This window comes from Bubalus kerabau, chromosome 1 (genome assembly GCF_029407905.1).
Source record: "Bubalus kerabau isolate K-KA32 ecotype Philippines breed swamp buffalo chromosome 1, PCC_UOA_SB_1v2, whole genome shotgun sequence".
In the NCBI taxonomy this organism is placed as follows: domain Eukaryota; kingdom Metazoa; phylum Chordata; class Mammalia; order Artiodactyla; family Bovidae; genus Bubalus; species Bubalus kerabau.
In genome coordinates this window covers 31,116,906-31,138,296 of record NC_073624.1, presented here as the reverse complement: position 1 = coordinate 31,138,296, position 21,391 = coordinate 31,116,906, and the positions used below count along the sequence as shown (strand labels likewise).

General features: G+C 39.7%; 1 protein-coding gene across 4 annotated transcripts in view; it reads right to left on the bottom strand.

The window, feature by feature from the left end:
- Positions 1-21,391, bottom strand: part of PLEKHA5 (pleckstrin homology domain containing A5) — a 261,652-nt gene that overhangs the window by 146,823 nt on the left and 93,438 nt on the right. The window contains exon 4 of one of the 4 annotated variants that reach the window (XM_055571319.1): positions 19,566-19,802. The exons of the other annotated variants lie outside the window; for them this stretch is intronic. Within the exon in view, the coding sequence (XP_055427294.1) occupies positions 19,742-19,802 (61 nt within the window). The 3' untranslated portion in view covers positions 19,566-19,741. Of the gene's footprint in view, positions 1-19,565; positions 19,803-21,391 lie in introns of those variants that run through there. 4 annotated transcript variants of the gene reach the window in all.

The following is a 21,391-nucleotide window of genomic DNA, read 5'->3' as shown; positions in this document are numbered from 1 at the left end:
CCCATGGACAGAGGAACCTGGCAGGCTATTGTCCATGGGGTCACAAGGGGTCAGATACAACTGAGCAACTAAGCACAGCACAGCAGAGATCATCCCATATTTGCCTAGCCTCTCAACTTCTCAGTGCCTAAATATACTCTGCAATTCTGGCTTATCTACCACTTTAGTCAAGCTTTCTTTTCTTTTCCGGTAGTGAACTGCATTCCAAATACCTTATTCTGGGGTTTATCACCGTCTTCCCAGTGTTTAGAAAAGTGCTAGACATACGGCAGTTATCTATGAAGCACATGGTAGGATATTTGCTGCATAAACAATTGGAAAACCCATACATATCCCACCTCTTTTGACATAGGGTGGGCTGCCATACAAAACTAGACTACTGGCTTCAAAGCTACAAGGATTATAATTAGGAATTCAACCTGCTGGTCCCATTTCTAAAGCACATTTATATCATTCCATGTATCTTATAAAGCACCAGCATGTCAAAAGTTGTGCAAGACCTTTACATAGAAAACTGCAAAATACTACTGAGTAAAGTTATAAAAGTTCTTAGGAGCTGGAGCAATATCCATACTGCAAAGATGTCGACTGTCTCCAAACTGACCTTCAGGTTCCGTATAATTGCCGTTAAAATTCCAGCAAGATTTCTTGTGTAAATTAAAACCAATTCAATACTTTATATGGAAATGCAAAGGACCAAAGCAGAATAACAATGTCTAAAAAGATGACTGGCAATATATATATTTTTGGTGAAGATGTGGGCCCACTAGAACTTTCTCACAATACTTTTGGATGCCTAAGTTGTATAGCTACTCAGACACTGCTTGACGGTATCTTCTATTTATTTCTGACTGTGCTGGGTCTTGGTTGCTGAGCGGTCTTTTCTCTAGTTGCCAAGAGTGGGGCTACTCTCTAGTTACAGTACGTGGGCCGCTCGCGGCGGTGGCTTCTCTTGATGCAGAGTCCACGCTCTAGGGCACTCAGGCTTCAGTAGTTGCGGCTCCAGGCTCTAGAGCACAGACTCAGGAGTTGTGGCCCATGAGCACGGTTGATCCTAAGCATGTGGGATCTTCCTGGATCAGGGATGGAGCCTGTGTCTCCTGCATTGTCAAATGGATTCTTTACCACTGAGACACCAGGGAAGCCCCTGACAGTATTTTCTAAAGTTCAATATACACATATCCTGTGATTCAGCAATTCTCTTCTTGAGAATAAAGTTTTTTAAAAAGGTATGAATGAGACCATCAAAAGATATGGTCAATGTCATTTCCTTAGGTTTTTTCAAATGCAGCTGTAACGAAAAGCTATAGGAAGTTTGCCTGTTCTGCTGTAAACATTTTGTAGTGTCTATTACACCATTTGGAGTTCCCTGGTGGCTCAGATGGCAAAGAATCTGCCTTAGCAAGGCACGAGACCTGGGTTCACTCCCCAGGTCAGGAAGACCCCTGCAGAAGGGAATGGAAATCCACTCCAGTATTCTTATCTGGAAAATTCATCTTGTTTATAAGTTGGGGACTAATTGTTAAATTATCACTTTATCTTTAAAGATGCAAATTCAGTCTGAAAACCAAAACCCAGCACTTCTTTGAGCTATAATGCAGCGCTCCAGTAACAATTGAATGGAACATTCTCTACATTTGCTAAATAATTTGTGATTTCTCTAAAATTGCTAAATAGATTTTTTTAAAGGGATCTCAGGGAATATGATCGGGTCTTGAATATGCCTTACTAGGACATTTACAGCACATGAATATATGGTTTCAAATATATCATGTTGGCCAAAAAGTTGGTTTAGGTTTTTCCGTAAAATCTTGGCCAACCCAGTAAGAATGCTTTTGGAAATTTCAAATGTAACTTGAAAGAGGTGGTTGGATCCAAACTACTTATATACAACCCACTCATGCACACACACACATGGCTGAAATTTCAGCTGTTTGTGTGTCAGAGTCCATGCTATTTTGGCCATCTCTGCATGCTAGAATATGAAACAATAAAGAGTTATTCAACGTCTGGATTCTATTATAGCTTCTGTATTATTAATAACTCATAACATACTTTTATATTTCACATTAAAAAAAACTTTTGGCTAACTAAACAAACTGACAGGGATTTCAAGTACTGCAACAGAAGAGAAGAACTAGTTTTTAGTAAATAAATTCTGCATTAAAAAAAAAAAATGAAAGGGAAGGGAAGGAAGGAAAAGAAAGGAAAAGACAAGAAGAAAAATACTTGCTTTCAAATGAAACCCAGCATCTACCAGCACAGACTAATGTCATTAACAATTTCTGGTTTCCAGCTCCAGATTTACCACCACTTGGCAGGCAATGTTTAAATTTGCTTTTATTCTCCCTTTGGCAGCTACTCTAAAAATGTTGGTCACTCTCTTTAAGCTACCTAGCCAATTCCTCCTGTGCCCCCAAGTAGACATTGGCTGCCCTACAGCTAAATTTGACTAAAGTTACATCCATTTCTTCCTTCAAGTTTATGGCAGCCCACTCCAGTACTCTTGCCTGGTGGGCTACAGTCCATGGGGTTGCAAAGAGACAGACATGACTTAGCAACTATCACTTACTCAACTCACATCCATTTTTATTTCTTCCTTCAAGTCTTCAGAAGATGAGGTGTCTGTCCTCCATTTTATATCCTTGCCCTGTTTTCTTCCCAAATCCCTGGGACCTTGTTCTAACACTGTTTCTTCTCTTTCTTGCATCTTCAAGCACCTCTCTCCTGGCTCCTACTTTACAGATAAAAAACACACTTTAGGCATTCCCATTCTTTGATACATCTTAAGTGAAGTTGTGAAAGTGTTAGCCACTCTGTCATGTCCAACTCTCTGTGACCCCATGGACTGTAGCCCAGCAGGCTCCTCTGTCCATGGGGTTCTCCAGGCAAGAATACTTGAGTGGGTTGCCAGGTTCTCCTTCAGATCTTCCCAACTCAGGGGTCCCCCACACAAAAGGCAGATTCCTTACCATGTGAGCTATCAGGGAAGTGCTTTCTTTCTAGGCCCAAAGACTAGTTCACACAGGTTGTGTGCACTACCCCGCTCCCTGCCCTTCACTCCTCCAAGGACTGTCACCTCACTTCGACCCTCTCCCTCAATCAAGATCACTGATGTCTTCCTAACATCTCCTCCTCTGCCAGGGTATCCCCCACACTGAGGCAGGTTTATCTTTCTAATATGCTGGCTTGTCTTGCTCTGCTGTCCTATGTAAACCCTGACAAATGGGTGACCAACTCTCCTGAGCTGCCTACCCGAAGTCCCCACCCCCACAGCAGCCCTGGAGTAACTGTTCCTTGAAGAGATCTTCAAGCCTTTGCTCTTGCTGGTCACTCTTGCTTTGACTGTGACCCACTCCTGCTTTTCTTCCCAGCAGAAAACTAGGCAGAAAGAACAAAAGTTCTTTGTTGTTGTTCAGTGGCTAAGTCATGTCTGACTGTTTGCGGCCTCAAAGACTGCAGCACACCAGACTTCCCCGTCCTTCACCATCTTCTGGAGTTTGCTCAAACTCATGTCCACTGAATCGGTGATGCCATTCAAACATCTCATCCTCTGTGGACCCCTTCTCCTCCCGCCCTCAATCTTTCCCAGCATCAGGGTCTTTTCCAAAGAGTTGGCTCTTCGCATCAGGTGGCTCAAGTATTGGAGCTTTAGCTTCAGCATCAGTCCTTCCAATGAATATTCAGGGTTGGTTTCCTTTAGGACTGACTGGTTTGATCTTGCAGTCCAAGGGACTCTTAAAGGGTCTTCTCCAGCACCACAGTTCGAAAGTATCAATTCTCTGGTGCTCAGCCTTCTTTACGCTTCAATGCTCACATCCCTACATGACTACTGGAAAAACCATAGCTCTGACTATAGAGACCTTTGTCGGCAAAGTGATGTCTCTGCTTTCTAGGTTTGTCAAGATTCCTCTCTACAGGTCAGATTACGAGCTGTCTGAGGCTCACCGGAATCTAGCACAAGCATTGGAAGAGAACTGAAAACACAGAGTTCTTCAGGTTTGAGACAAAGAAATCTGAAGTTATCTAAATCTGGGTTTAAATCCTGGCTCCACTATTTACAAGCTCTATTAACTTCAAAGAAACGCTCTCAACATGTTTTCCTGTTTCTGAAATGGGGATAATGATACCTTTTCCCATAGACTCCTGCGAGGATTGTATGAGATAATAGATACTCAACAACTGCTAACATGAAATATATAAGGTGTTTGGTGAATTTCTGAACATATTGGTCACATAATATTTCAAAAATTATAAATATTTAAGATTAAACGTGAGCACAGATTAATTTTTCAAAATGTGCTTATCAACATATTTACATAAAAGTATAGTTTATTTATTTTTATTAAAACCAAACTGGAATTCTTTCTCTTTTGATTTTAATTGATGGCTACTCCATATTTACATTTTTTAGTATGACATTGTTTATATGTAAAATCTAAAAAGAAATTATACAAATGAACTTACTCACAAAACAGAAACAGACTCACAGACTTAGAGAATGAACTTACGTCTGCCAAAGGGGAAGGACGGGGAGAAGGGGTAGTTAGAGAGTTTGGGATGAACATGTACGCACTGCTACTCAAAACAGATAACCAACAAGGTCCCATTGTATAGCACAGAGAGCTCTGCTCAATGTTACATGGAGCCTGGAGGGGAGGGGAGTCTGGGGGAGAATGGATACATGTGTATGTATGGCTGAGTCTCTTTGCTGTCCACCTGAAACTATCACAACATTGCTAATGGGCTATGTCCCAAAACAAAATAAAAAGTTAAAAAAAAATACAATTTTTTATAATCCTTGTAATGGAAAGAAACATAAAATCACTAATTTGATCTATTTCCTCAAATTCAACATGACTGAGATTCAATTACTTCCTCTATCTTACTACTCATTAACTCTGCTGCCTCCAAATGAAATTAAAAAGAAATGACTATAAGACAGACGGAACAAACAGACATTAGCTAATTAGGGGGAAAACCACATAAATTAGATACGGAAAAGCCATCTGAAGTCAAGACAGTCATTATTCAGAAGCATCAGGTTAAAAGTGAACACACACAAAAATCAAAACCCAGCAAAATATCAATATTAAAACAGGATCATGAATGATTTTATTTTTTCCTTTTTACTTGTTCCTTTTTACTACGTTCATTTTTAAAAACTCTTCTATAAAAAGCATGTATCTTTTTTTACAGTAAACTTATTTTAAAAATCTTTTGGAAAATGCTCAAAATAAACTGTTAGTGAAGAGATAAACATATAATATTATATATTCCATACGGCACCTATTACGGAAGAAAAAGTGTATACTTGGGGAGGGTCTACATATCGAGGGAAAAAAACTAGAAGGCAATATATTAAAAATATTCTTGGTTTCTCTGGTTGGTGAAATTAGCAGTAGTTTTAGTGGCCTTAATTGTTTTCTGTATTTTCTAATTTCTTTATGATGATCTAGTATTACTTTAAAAAATAACTTCTTTTTGGATTCATGTACCATAGAATTTAATCATTTAAATTGTACGATTGTTTTTAGATAGTCACAAAACCGAGCAACTATTACTGTAATCAACTTTAGAATATTTTCAACACCTCAAAAGAAAAAAAAAACCTGGACCTATTTGCAGTTCATCATTACCTCCTCTTCCTAGCTCCTGGCAACCTCCAATCTATTTTCTGTCTCTACAGATTTGCCTTTTCTGGATATTTCATATACACCTTGTTGTTCAGTTACTAAGTCATGTCCAACTCATTTGCAACCCCATGGACTGTAGCCCACCAGGCTGCTCTGTCCATGGAATTCTCTGGGCAAGAATTCTGGAGGTGGGTTTCCATTTCCTCCTCCAAGGGAACTTCCTGACGCAGGGACCGAACCTGCATCTCCTGCATTGGCAGGTGGATTCCTTACCACTGAGCCACCTGGGAAGCCATATAAATAGGATTATATAATATGTGGTCTTTTGTGAATGACTTATTTTATTTAACATAATATTTTCAAGGTTCATTCATGTTATAGCATGTATTAATACTTCATTTCTTTTTGTCACCAAGCATTATTCCCTTGTTTGGACAGAGTACATTTTGTTTGTCCATTTACAAGCTGTCATTTGCTTCCACTTCGAGCTATTCTGAATGATGCTGCTAGGAATGTTCATGTACATGTTTTGCATACACATGTTTCCAAATCTCTTGGATATACAACAGGCAGTGGAACCACCCAATTATTTGGTAACTCCATGTTTAGCTTTTTGAGGAACCATCAAACTGTTCTTCAAAGCAGCTGCATCATTTATGTTCCCACCAGGAATGGAGGAGAGCTGCAATTTTTCCACATCATTGTCAACACGTGCTATTGCCCATCTTTTTGATTACAGCTATCCTAGTGGGTTTGAAGTAAGAGCTCATTATGGATTTGATTTGCATTTCTGTGATGGCTAATGATGTTTAACATCTTGCAGGAACTTACTCTTCTTTGGCGAAGTGCTCAGATCTTTTGCCCATTTTTAAATTGGGCTATTTATCTTTTTATGATTGAGCTGTGGGAGTTTTAAAAAATGTATTCTAAATACAAGTCTCTTATCAGATATATGACTTACATAATGTTTTGTGTTAATGTACAAAGAGGAAAAAGTACTCCCATCTCCTCCAAAAATTCAATTAGCAAACACTGTGGTCGCGGGATGACATATGGAAATAATGATTGTAAACAAACCTAATATGTGAGCAGCATTTTATGATGTTCAACCTAATCCTTACATGGATGGTAATAACAGGCCTCTTTCTGAAGTCAAGAATCAGAGGCCAGCAGAGGTAAAGTGACTTACTCCAAGTTTCTCCTGACTTAGTTATTTTTGTTATTATTTTTCTATGTGTCATCTTTCTTATTTGTTTTAAAGTTCTCTCCCTGTGTTGTTTCAAATTTGTGAGCGAGCTGTCTTTATCCTTTTCAGAATAAGGCAGGTATGTTTAGGCCAGAATTCCTTTAAGTTTCATAGCTATGTAGGATGTGTAACACCCAAGTCTCTGGGTCCCTGGTTCAGCCCTTTCTCAACTGTGAGGTTACCCCTCCAGACTCTGCAGCGTGAACAGACAAAGGTGGAATGCGCGTGAGCCAAACAACCCAGGTGGGTGGTGTGCCATCAGTTTCCTATGACTATCAAAACCAATTATCACAACATTCGTGGCTTAAAGCAATAGCAATTTATTCTCTCACAGTTCTGCAGATAAGGAAACAGGCTGAAGCCAGTTGAAGCTGCATGAAAATCAAGGTGTTGGCAGGGCCACAGTCCCTCAGGGAGGCTCTGGAAGAGAAGCCATCCTTTGCCTCTTCTATATATAGATGCTGGTGTTCCTGGTGTTCCTTGGCTTGTGGCCCCACCACTCCATTGTTGCCTCTGGGGTCACATTGCCTTCTCCTCCTGTGCTTGAAATCTCCTCTGCCCACCTCCCCTTACAAGGACACTGTGATTATATGTACTTCCAACTCCCAGGATCCAGGATCATCTCCCCATCTCAAGGTATTTTTTTTAATATTTCTTTTTGGTTGCTCTGAGCCTTCACTGCTGCATGCAGGCTTTCTCTAGTTATGGTGAGCAGGGCTACTCTTCATTGCAGCGCGCAGGCTTCTCACTGAGGTGGCATCTCTACAGCATGGGCTCTAAGGTGTGTGAACTTCAGTATTTGTGGCACACAAGCTTAGCTGGTCCGCAGCACGTGGAATCTTCCCAGGTCAGAGATCAAACCCATGTCCCCTGCACTGCCAGACAGATTCCCATCCACTGTGCCACTGTGCCACCAAGGAAGTTCCGGTATGAAACCTTTGCCATGTAAGGTGACCTTCCAGGTTCTGGAGACCAGGACATGATCAGTAAACATCTAGGGATCATTACTTAGCTGGAGGCAGGAGGTTTACAAGACCCAAGAACAAAGTCCCAAAGCTGTAAGGGGCAACTTCCACTGTCTTTCTTTCTTTATACTCACAGGGCAGTTTCACAAAAACTGTTCTGATAGCTATGGGCTTGCTATTCCAGCCCAGTACTACTAAAAGTCACCATCTACTAAGATACCTGATCTACCTGATCAAGTAGCTTCAATTACTTTTTGAGAAGAATTTTATACAGAGGAAAACACTATCAAAGATTCAAATTTGTTATAATAATAAAAAAAAAACAGGAGGAAAAAAGAGAAACTGAATAATATTTCAAAATGTTTAGATATTGTTAGATATAAATCTAACATTAAAAGAGGAACTAGACATTTAATATTAAGTCACTCCTCAGCTATCCGAAAATAATTGAAATGTGCAGTGCAGTCATAAATTGTACACATGATATACAAGGCTTAAAATGTACTGGCAACTTCTTTCCTCTTAAACTAGATAGTAAATATTGTTTAGTCACTCAGTTCTGTCCAACTCTCCTGCCTGTAGCTTGTCCGTGGGATTTCCCAGGCAAGAATACTGGAGTGGGCTGCCATTTCTTTCTCCATGATAGTGAGTATGTGGGCATTTTTATCCCTGTCCTTTGTAGGCCTGTAATATCTTTACAATATTACTTTATAATTTTTAAGCATTAAAAAAGAAAAACGGGTACAATGTAACCTTCTTCCATAAGACCTACAAAGCATCCAATGCACTAAGCTTCATGTCACTGCCTAGTATTACATCAGTAATCCTGTCAAATGTCATTGCCAAAATCTATAAACCAGCCAACTCTTTGGTTATAGGGGGGGAAAAAAAACTCTTGCTTCCTTAAAAACTCTTTAGGGAAGTGGAGAAAAGGTACTGAAAATGGGAAGGTCTCTGACCAACTAGGAAACAGACCAGCTGATGAAGTCTCCTGACCTTCACATCCTTTGCCCTACAGTTTCTATTTTTTGATACAGAAAGATTTTTTCACTATTTACGAAGACTAAGTTATTCATCTTCCAGATGGATTTTGCTGGCTGGATGTTAACTGCCGCAGTTCTCCCTTTCTTGACACAAGCAACTTGGCCTCAAAACAAAGATATGTTTCTGAAATACTTATAAAGTTGCTTTTAGTAGATGAAAATTGTACTTTCTCATTGACTTAAACTGTATTTTCAGAGATTTATTCTTAAGGAAAAAGTCTAGCTCCAAGAAAAATTTATGCTTATATTCAAAGCACACTTTCCCTTCTGATACACAGGAAAAAAAATTTGTACCATAGTTCATTAGAACTGTTTTTAAAAAAAGCCCCAAAGACGTGTGTTAGACAGCAGACAAGCCATGAACAGACGTGAAGATTTTGATCCCTAATTCTGAACCTCTTCCATTGGACATCTTCCATGCTAAATGATGGCTTCAGCAAGGGTAATTCCATCTGTATCAAATAAGTCCCAGATACTCTGCTCTAGACTTGTGATTTTTCTATCTTTACAAAGTAGATTTTAAACTTATACTTGAAAAATGGCAAAAATTAAAATCTCAGAATATTTGCAGGATTTTACTCAGATGTGTATTTTTCATTAAAGGTTCTCTAAATTGCATATTCAATGTCTAGTCCTTGGTTGTTGCTGTTTTAGTCGATCAGTCATGTCTGACTCTTTGCAACCCCACAGACTGTTGTCCAGCCTGGTCCTTCAGTTCACAGGATTTCCTAGGCAAGAATACTGGAGTGGGTTGCCATTTCCTTTCTCCAGGGGATCTTCCTGACCCAAGGATTGAACCTGCATCTTCTGCACTGACAGGCAGGTTCTTTACCACTGAGCCACCAGGGAAGCCCATCTAGTCCTTTACAGTGGAGTAAATATGGCTCTTAAACCACCAAAATACCAATTCTACGCTAGGCTTAATGAGAAACTTGGTCTGTCTCCATTCTCAGAAACCAAGTAAGACTGATATTCAACCTGCAAAGCATCCTGGAGTAAAGTGACCACGCCCATCTCAGGCTCCTAAATAACTTGGGGTAGGTGTCCTTGGTCCCAGATTCAGTAATATTTGTACCCTCGCTTCTCAGAATTCAGTAAGATTTGAGAACATGTACACTTGTTAGGTTAAAGCAAGGAAAACCACAGTTTAAATTAATTTCAAATTTAACAGAGATGCCAGAATAAGAGCCTAACCTGCTAACCAAATCAAACTATCAATTTTTTGAAGCAAAATGAAAACAAAGTGCCCCTAAACTAAGTGCATGGGTCAGGGAAGCCACCGGTAGGTATTTCACTTCCACTGAGTCTGAGTATGTCACTGAAGAGGCAGGAGGCTTGAGACTCAGAATAAAGGGCCATTCTGTAATCTCCCTGGCAGCACTCAGGATAACGGGGAAGAAATAGCATGTCATCATGACAGAAGAGAAAAAGTTTACAAATTCAGTTCAGAGCCAGTGGGCTAACGACTTGCTGAGGAGGAATCATTTTGAGGTTATTACAGTACACTGTAATTCAAGCCATTTTAAGGCTCAACCCTCAGGAAATACGTGTGGCAGACCTGGCAAGGAGAGCATGCCCACAATCAGTCAAACAAACAGAACAGACATTCTAGAAACCGGAGCACCTGAGATGGTTTGTGTGCATTCAAACATTACGCTTAATGTGGGTGGGAAGGAGATATTTCTGTTTGGAAACAACGTAAAGCTATTGTTACTGCTGCTATTATTTTTAACCTTTATTCTGACCTGTAGTTCTTACTTTTTGTTGCTCAAGCCAATGACGCCTGAGGAAATACAGGCTACACAAAACTGAAACTATTTAACGTAAGTTAGGCAAGAAGGATCCCATGGGTGTGACTAACTGAAAGTCTCTTTTCTTCTGTGCGAGACATGAGCAAAGACCTGGATGAGCAATCCTGGGAATTCCCTGGCAGCCCACTGGTTAGGACTCCATCCTTGCACTGCAAGGGGCCAGGGTTCAATCCCTGGTTGGAGAACTAAGATCCCCACAAGCCTCAAAATGGCCAAGTTAAAAAAAAAGCCTACAGATGAATGAATCAAAGATTAATGGGAAGAAAGAGCAAAACGAACCTAAGAAATAGAAACACTGAAATATGATTCCTGGGCTAAATGTCTGAGCTGTAAATGCAAACAAGTACTTGATGAAAGGTTGCTAAGAAGAATCTAGATGAGAAAATGACTGAGTCAGAAACAGCTGTGAGGCTGACAACATGAAATGGAGCAGGTCATCTGGGCACTATCAACAAAACATCAAGGAAACAACGGACTGAGGGCAAACTCACAGGAATTTGATCAGAGTTCAGTGACCATCTATTAGTGACCTAATTAAAGAGTTATGTCAAGTTAGGTTAAGTAATGGGATTGAAAGTGAAAGGTTTAGTTGCTCAGTTGTGTTCAACTCTTGGCAACCCCATGGACTATACAGTCTGCCAGGCTTCTCTGTCCATGGGATGTTCCAGGCAAGAATAATGGAGTGGGTTACCTTTCCCCTCTCCAGGGGATCTTCCCAACCCCAGGATTAAACCCAAGTCTCCTGCACTTGCAGGCAGATTCATTACCACTGAGCCACCAGTGAAGCCCTAAGTAATGGGATTACATATGCGTAACATTTTGACGTATGTATCTTAAATCATTTATGCCCCCCTGAGCTCTCATTAAAAGTTTTATATCGAGTTAGTTAACTGACTTTAAATTTGCCAAAAAGCCAGTGTCAGAAGAAATGTGCTCGAGAGAAGCAAGTGTACAATGGCCATGGCCCAAAAGCCAAAGTATTTAAGGTGTTTCTCCAATGCCAACCCACGCAGCCATTCAATCTCTGATGGCTGAACAACTTTGCTCTAAAAGGGCTACATTGAGACAGATCTCAATGGCTGGGCACAGAGTTAATACTTTCTGGCTATAAGTAATTACAAAATTTATCAAGGTCAACAAAGAATTATTTAGTTTTCTTTTTAAAAGTCTATATCAATTCATATTATTGTCTCATATGGAGATTACATAACAGAGTGGAATCTAATAATTTTAATGTGTTCTTAATAATATTATGAAGTTGTTTTTTTTTTTAAAGACAAGTTTTACAAAAGTAAAGAACAAAAAAATATATAAGCTCTTAAGCAGGTTATTCATTGATATGGATGAAAAATTTGAGAAGAAAAAATTCAATTTGGTAAACATTTAGTTAAGCTTCCCTGGTGGCTCAGACGGTAAAGCACCTGCCTGCAATGCGGGAGACCCGGGTTTGATCCATGGGTCAGGAAGATCCCCTGGAGAAGGAAATGGTAACCCACTCTAGTACTCTTACCTGGAAAATTCCATGGACTGAGGAGCCTGGTAGGCTACAGTCCATGGGGTCTCAAAGAGTCGGACATGACTGAGCGACTTCACTTTCCCACGTTTAGTTAAGTGCCTACTGTGTACGGTACAGTTGGGTTTCCACTAATTTAAGAGTTCATACTTCACTAAATTTAATTTTATTTATTTAACATTGTTTAAATACTAATAGAAACAAATCTGAGTATTTGTTTTTTAGCTAAAATACTTTTCACTTTGTCTACTAGGCCAAACACAGCTGGAACATAACAGGTATTTAGCAACTACTCTATTTTTAGAAGTTGACTAAGCCACTGAGACCCTTTTAACATTTCATCATGCATGCATTCTGGTTTAAAAAGTATGTTATTATAAGGAGATTCCAAGTATATTATTATTTATCCATGTGTGCTAAGTCACTTCAGTTGTGTTCGAGTCTTTGCGACCATATGGACTGTATGTAGACCAGCAGGCTCCTCTGTCCATGGGATTCTCCAGGCAAGAATATGGAGTGGGTTGCCATTGTAAATCAGTACAGTTCTATGAATCTGATATTTCAGACAGCTGATAGGTAATATTTTGAAAAATCTTTAATACAGAAAATAACTTAATTGTTTGGAAAGGAAATTAAGAAGACATTTATTCTATACGTATTTTGTGACTAACATCATGCTACATTATTTTCATAAAATTCAATTACCATAAATCTTTAAAAAAGAATTGACATTTCTATTTACTACTGAAAACACAGAGGACAGAGAAATACCTAGGCCCACCAGACTATAACTTCCAGTTATTTCCCATTACAAATCATATTTTTAAAATTAATTTGTTTCTTCATGGGACTAATCTAGAAGTAACTTTGAGAATGAATGAGAACTTGTGAGAATTATCAAAATCCTTACGTGGTCACATTGTGCCCCAAATCCTTCACTGCCAATGCTTCTACAGTTTAGGACTTTAAAAAAATGTAACTTTAGCATCATTTTTATCACCAAATCTAATCATACCCTGTAAGTCCCATTTACACTGTAGTTCTAAGATGGTTCTTCTAAATACATAATGAGAAAAGAATTGAGGTAATTTTCTGGAAGATACATACAAATCCCTAATTCTTCCTTCACTTTTCTGGATATTTCAATATACGGAATATATTCAGAATTAAGGTGTGTGCTTAATGTTTAATATCATGTACTGGTTTCTCTTTTCAAAGTAAACTATATTCCAGAGAAAAAAGTTCTGAATAAGATGTTAGAGGCCCACTGTTACCTAAACTTACTTGACCACAGACCCCATTTTCAGCTAACACCACTGGGGACCTTTAAGTCCTACTGAACTTCATAAAAGCTAGGGAAATAAATGCTCCTCATTAGGCAGATGTTAAGTTAAATAAGTGACTGCATGAACTTAATGATGTGGAAAAGAACCAAATATAGCAGTATATGCTTCATCTTCAGAAACCTAGCAAAGATATCCTTGTCTTAGTAATTTTTCTTTTCATAGTCCCCTCTTTTCATTTCCTCAGTATTTCTTACTATTTTCTTTAATAGATCTTCTACTGATTATCCATTTATCTTCTACAGAAGATCTATGATTAGAGGTAAATGGGACTAAATATATAAAAGAAAATAGTGTATTTTGCCATGAAAATTTCATGATTATTTCATGAGTAAATATGGGGGGGGAGTTAAAATTTGCAATCTTCATATTATATAATATACATGGAATATGTATCTCTGAAAAATTCAAAGACCACAGAGAACTTGCACATTTGAAATATTTTTCATTAAAAAAGAAAACAGTTGATAGGATTCTATCAAAGCAGTATTTGCTTTTTCCCCACAGTAGCTCTCTGTGAATGACATACAGCCCTGGCAAATCTTTGCCACAGTCCAAGAAATCATCTTATTGTTACTTTAGAAACCTTAAATGAACCTTCTATTACCATGGGAAAATATTATTATATATTAAATATAAGTGGAAATAAACCGGGTGTATGTGCTGCTCCAGGCCACACAAGTGAGTCAGTGTTTAGAAGTGGGAATAGATTTCTTGAGGATGTCACCCAGTTCTCATCTCTAACTGCTAACCCTCCCGTTTCCATGAATATACAAGCTTAAGTACACACCCACCTCCTTCACAGGTGCCAATCCTGGAAAATGGCATAGTGGGGGCAGTTCTCAAAACAAAGATATTTTAGGAAAGCATCCCATAATTGCCTGGCATTTGAAGGCACTAGGCTTTTAGTATTCTCTTCCTATTTCTCCCACCCCCTAGTCGTTTTTCTAGAGCTCTTTAATACCTCATTAAAGCAACTTCTATACCTCAATTTCCCTACCTGACATTTCTGTTTAGTCACCAACATGATTTTTCCCCAAGGAAATAAACACGGTAATTTTATGCTTTTTCTCAAATCTTCAAAAATATGATTTATCTTGGTCAGAGTATGCGATTTTAGTCTTTAGGAGAATACCCTGAAGACTTGTTTGCCAAGTTTATCTATTATAAACATAATCAAGATCATGTTTATTATGAAATAGTGATGTATAGATTTTAAATGTTGCTTGATATTTTAAGAATATAAAAAAATTGCAAAAATTTTTTTTCTCCTTTAACTTCATGGTGAAACATGAATATGCTGGATAACAAATAATCACAAAACATTTTAAGATTATCTGCCCAGCAATCACTGTAATATGAGCTCAAGGGAAGTAAGAAGAGCCCCAATTGGCACAATTACTGTACTCACAACACTTCTAAAGCTAATTCAATAACTAAAAACAAATTCCAAATATGAATCCTGAATAACTGCAACATATTTTACAGTGTTAACAAATTCATATCATTTTTAGAGTAGTTTTTAAATGATCAATTACATTATAAAGCCAATTTATTTTTGAACCACCTATGTAAAAACATGGACAACAGAGCCTCTCGTTTTCTTTAAAGAATTCTTGCTCTTCTGCTGTTACTTTATTAGATACAATTTTAAAATTCTTGCTTTTAGGCTAAATGCTTACCACTGCTTTATTACATATAGTTTTAAAATGTGAAAGTAAAAAAAAAAAATGATTAATTTAATTAAAATATAAGAGCAAAACTGTTAAACTGTCCACCCAGACAAATCCTGAATTCCCTCAGCACACAATTCTGCTAGCGTTATTCAGCACCAGTGAGCAAATGAAATTTGTAGAGAACACGGAGGAATACCATCATAGCAATTCACAAACTTGTCACCTCAGAAATATACTGAAAATATTTCAAAAGAGTGAGATATGGATAGCAGAAACAATTTTTTCCCAGTCTGAGCTAAGTTACTTAGCTACATAAAGCTACAAGTTAGTATAAAAAATGCAGAAGATACAAGTAAAGACAGAGCCTTGCTAGGAATTACAAAATAGAATAAAACAGCTAGTTAACTCACCAAACAGCCTCTTGCTAACAACTTCCACGCTCCTCTTTGTCTCAGGCCTCTGGTTTCCAGAGGCAGATTACATGCTCTCTGACAGAGTGATGACACAAGGGCACACGGGGACCTCTTTTCTGTTCCTGCCACTAGAAGAAAACTGAACCACACTGCAGCCTCCAAGAATACGTACTCCCTACGAGCATGCTCAGCATCTAATTTAAATGACTGGGTATTTCACGTCGGCATATGACGGCCTACTTCCAAGCAAACTCCGAGAACCGCAAATTCAATTGAAGATCATTAACTGCAATAAACTGAACAGAACCACCGAATGAACATTGATTTGTCTTTAACTTCATGATTTTTGCAGTTCATTTAACCTGATGTCACTGTAAATGATTATTTTTCTATTATTCAAACAAGTCCTTAGGTTTCAATTATCACATTAGCTATGTCCACATGAGCATCCAAAATGCTGGAATAAACTGGAAACTTCCAGATATCCAGGATGTGATCCCCCAAATTTAAATGTGACCACTGATGAATTAAGCAAACTTTGAGCCATTCATGTCACTTTCTAACCTCTCATTCTGTCCTCTTGTCTAGGCCCTAAATAAAATCATCTACAAACTTATCTAGCACTATTTTCATTTCTGCTTTGGAAATGTCAGTAAATATCAGTCAGCTGGAATGGTCAGCATCTTTATTAAAAATGTCTACTGTATTCAAACTACAGCAGATAAGATTTTTCTCACTTACAGATTATACATTACATAACAGATTACATGCTTATATAAAACAGGCCTCACCCAAATGTTGATAGAACTTTAAATAGGACTTAAAAATTTTTTTCCCCACATTTTCAAGAACAATTTTTACCAAAATACCACACAACCATACACACAGAAATCACCCAAATAGTTCACATATGTATGTTTATGACATCAAATAACTCATTTGCCCGGTTTGCTGAGTAAGTTGCTGCAAAGACCATGCAGTTCTACATGATGGAAACATGGTCAAGAGGCTTATCCTCTGCTCACTGTGACCATTTCAGTCTCCTAGACACAGAAACCTAGCAAGCGGATACCACCCGATCAAACCAACCAGACGATTCTTGACTGCCCACTTCCCATTTTCACCCTGGGCAGACAAGCAAAAGTAGGAAGTGCCTATACATTCGACAGACACCCACCCTGGGGAAGCAAACCACGGACAGAGTGGGGCTGACCTGTCTTGCAACGGGCCCCTGAGGTAAGGTATGATTTCCCTTCCTTCACAGTCCTTTTTGGTTACTTCTAGCGCTTCCTGATTGTAAACCACCTGTGTACCTCCCCAACACACCAAGGTCTCATTCTGTGAACAGTAGTAGCCCTGCCTCCCTCCAACCCCCACCCCCAAATCAACATGGAAGGCTTGGGAAAGTGAGAAGGCATAGGAAACAGATTCCATGGCAGTAACTGAGGCAAGGTCCCTCATACATAGTGGGACAAGATTTGTAAAGGTTCAGAGAGGTTATATAAAATAAAATGTTAAAGTTTAAAAAAAGAGAAAAGATCACAGGGAACTGTTTATGGAACCACATGTAATTCCAATGTTGTTGTTGTATAGTTGCTCAGTCGTGTCTAACTCTCTACAACCACATGGACTATAGCCCACCAGGCTCTTCTGTCCTTGGGATTTCCCAGCAAGAATACTGGAGTGGGTTGCCATTTCCTTCTCTAGGGGACTTCCCAGACCAACTATTGAACCCTCATCTCCTGCGCTGGCAGGTGGATTCTCTACTAATGAGCCACCAGGGAAACTCCTGTAATTCTAATACCTTTCTAGAAAATAAAGGTGTTAAGTTCAAAGAAAACTGCCAACACACCAGTTTCTTTGGCATTCTACCAAAGCAACTCATTCTTACTGTCAAGGAAAATTCAGTAGGTACAACTGCAAGGTCTGTGGATCTACGTAAACATTCTATCTTTAATGAAAAAGCACAGGAAGTAAAGGAACACAGAACAAAAGCAAATCATCAAGAAGTGTCAATATGCCTACATTTCGTGTACTGTTATGTCTACTAAGTTTTATGCATTGTACATGTCAGGGTGAGGACTCTGCAGAAAGAGGAAGTTACCTAAAATACTCAAGGAAAGCTCTCTGTGATTGCTGAATGAGAAAAAGTTCTTCACTGAAAACTAGCAAACAAACAAAAATCAACATATGAGACACAGTACAAGGCAACACAGAGTGGAGATAAAAAAACGAGGACTGTCTCTCTCTCCAGCAGAGATTAGAGACGATAAGGCAAGAAAACCAATAACTAAGATCAGATCACCATGGCAGAAGAGAGGTGCCTTCATGTTCTGGAGTGTTTGGAGGGAAGACAGAAAGAATTCTGAGAAGGGAAATTTAGAAAAGGTTTTGCAAGGGGGTGAACTTCTTAGGTAAATACTAAGGATCTGGATCAGAAAGGGGAGGTAAGGAAGAGGGAACACCCAGTTCAGGGACGGGGAAGGACAGCAGCGTGTGTGTGCTTAGTTGCTTCAGTCATGTCCAACTCTTTGTGACCCTATGGACTATAGTTTGCCAGGCTCCTCTGTCCACAGGATTCTCCAGGCACGAATACTGGAATGGGTTGCCATTTACTTCTCCAGGGGATCTTCTCAACCCAGGGATTGAACCTGCATCTCTGTGACGTCTACCCACATTGGCAGGTGGGTTCTTTACCCTGGGAACCAGTATGGGGATCAGAAAGGGTCAACACTGGATGAGAGAAGAGGAAAAAGCAGTTAATTATTCTGGGATGGTATTAATACTTGTCAACAGATGGCAAGGAGCATTCTATACAGTCCATGGAATTATCCAGGCCAGAACACAGGAGTGGGTAGCCTTTCCCTTCTCCAGGGGATCTTCCCAACCCAGGGATCGAACCCAGGTCTCCGGCATTGTAGGCAGATTTTTTTACCAGCTGAGCCACAAGGGAAGCCCAAGAATACTAGAGTGAGTAGCCTATCCCTTGTCCAGTGAATCTTCCCAACCCAGGAATCAAACCTGGGTCTCCTGCATTGCAGGCAGATTCTTTACCAACTGGGCTGTCAGGGAAGCCCAAAGGAGCATTCGACACCCTGCATAATGGAAGCACTGGGGTCATTTAATGTGTTAAAAAGCGGAATGAAGCAGTCAACTTTGGAAAGACAGGGAGATACAAAAAAAGGGGGAGAGGGGTAAAATTGGCATTTTTTCCCAGCACATGTATACCCCTTTTCAAATGTACTTTTTGAATTCTGCCATATCACTGAATAGATCTTCAACCTGAATTTCCTTGCTCCTGCATATTCAACCTCAGCATTTTGATTTAAATCTGAGGTCCTCTTGTAATTACCTGTAACCTTTGATTTTCACCTAGTGGTCCTGTATTTTTTTTGTCTTTTAAATCTTTCTGTCTTATCACTCATTCTTTAACTGACTTGCTCATTACCCTTTCTCTACCTACAAAATGTGATAAAAACTTTCCCAAATGCTACCCCAAAAAGAACGGATGAATCTGTAAAAGTTCAACAAAAGATAGAACCTATTTCCATGACGACTGAGGAATAACCTCTGAAGACTGTACACGGTCAGAGAGTATTTCACTGCACGAACACATGTGAGGTTGGATGGACCTTGCTGTGTAATGAACACACCTGGCATTCATTCCTAAGCACAGGGAGGGAAGGACAGGAGGGACAACGGAAATCAACACACGAGTCCTTTATTGCAATTTGTCTCTTTTTTTTTTTTAAACCAGAGGATCACATCAGAATCATTTCGGTAGCTAAAAACACACTCAAGCACATGCATCCAGGGTCCAGAAATCTTTCATTCTGAACATATTCAGTGCTGGGGCAGGGCAGACATGAAGAAGATGCTCCCTACATGATTTTGAGGTTCCCCTGGTTAAGAGCCACTGTTTGAAGTACCCAGGAGGTTATAGGGTGCTAAATGTTAGTCACTCAGTCATGTCTGACTCTTTGTGACCGTGTAGACTGTAGTCTGCCAGGCTCCTCTGTCCATGGAATTCTCCAGGCAAGAATACTGGAGTGGAGTGTCCATTCCCTTCTCCAGGGGATCTTCCCGACACAAGGATCAAACCCAGGTCTCCTGCATTGCAGACAGATTCTTGACCATCTGAGCCACCAGGGAAACCCTGAACACATAAAAAATTCAGAGACAATGATAGAGACAGCGAAGGGAGTATGTTAAGGATACAATAATTTTGCATGATTTACAAATCAGTTAATATCTGAGCAAGATTGGCAGGAAGAAAATGAAGATGTTCTGGTACAAAAGGGAAGATGGATACTTCAGAGGATTCTTTACAGCAAACAAAGGAACAATGTGGGCAAGGCAGAAAGCCGGAGAAGATGCATACAGTGTGGGGAAAGGTAGTTCCCCCAAATGCACAGCCCAGGCGCAGCAAAGCAGCAAGTAGCCAGCTAGGCACATGGACAGTTTATAAAAGACTTTATGAGTAATCCGCTTCCCTGGTGGCTCACAGTAAAGAATCTGTCTGCAGCGCAGGAGATCTGGTTCCAATCTCTGGTTTGGGAAGATTCCCTAGAGAAGGGCACGGCAACCCACTCCAGTATTTTGCCTAGAGAATCCCATGAACAGAGAAGCCTGGCTGGCTACAGCCCTTGGAGTCGCAAAGAGTCAGACATGAATGAGTTGGTCATTGATATGAGAATTAGAGAGAGATTCCAAAGGAGTACAATAAGGGAAGGAATGGAGAGAAAATAATAAATTTGAGAAAACTTAAGGACAGAATCTACAGGATAGGGCGTACGAATGGATGGAGGGTGTCAAACAGATGGAAAACTAGAGCACAACTACAAGGCTTCTGGGGGAAAGTGGGAGTGGTGCGGGAACTGACTAAGCCGGAGAAGAAAGATGCAACAGACAGGTGGAAGGGTTGCCTCTCAAGGGAGCGTGAGTCCAGCAGGAGAGAGGACAGGAAGGAGAGTTAGTTCAGTGTGAAACAGGTGGAAATGAGTGTCCTGACAGCTACCTGGTGATATCTACTATTGACTGATAGAAATACATGTCTGGGGTTCAAAACAGAGATCAAGGTCAAAGGCACAAATCTACAGAAGAAGAAGGGAAACTGGATAAAGAACCTGAGAAGAGAGATCAGAATGGGAGAACCACTCATGGAGGAAATAATGAGGAGGGGTAATAAGGGGGAATGGGCTTCCCTAGAGGCTCAGACAAAAAAGAATTTGCCTGCAATACAGGATATCTGGGTTCGATCCTTGGGTCAGGAAGATACGCTGGAGAGGGAAATGGCAACCCACAGTATTCTTGCCTGGAGAATCCCATGAACAGAGGAGCCTGGTGGGCAACGGTCCATGGGATCGCAGAGAGTCGGACATGAAGCAACTAACACTTTCACTTTTTTCAATATGGAGGGATCCAAGGAAGGGACTTAAAGGAAGTGGCCAGACTGTCAAGGACAGAAGGGTCTGTAGAGTAATGACTAGAAAAGGTCAACAGATTTATCATAGAACATCACCACAAACCCCATGAACACTGTTTTGATAGTACTGTAGAGATGAAAGTCAGCTTAGGAAAGGCTCAGGTGGGCCTAAGTAAGTCCTAAAGAGACTTAATAACAAATTTTTATTGAGGGCTTACTTTTTGCCAGACACGCCACTACAAACTTTACATGGGTTGTATCATTTGCCCTTGCAATAACTTTACTCTAAAATCTCAAACAGAGATGAGAAAAGGAAGGCA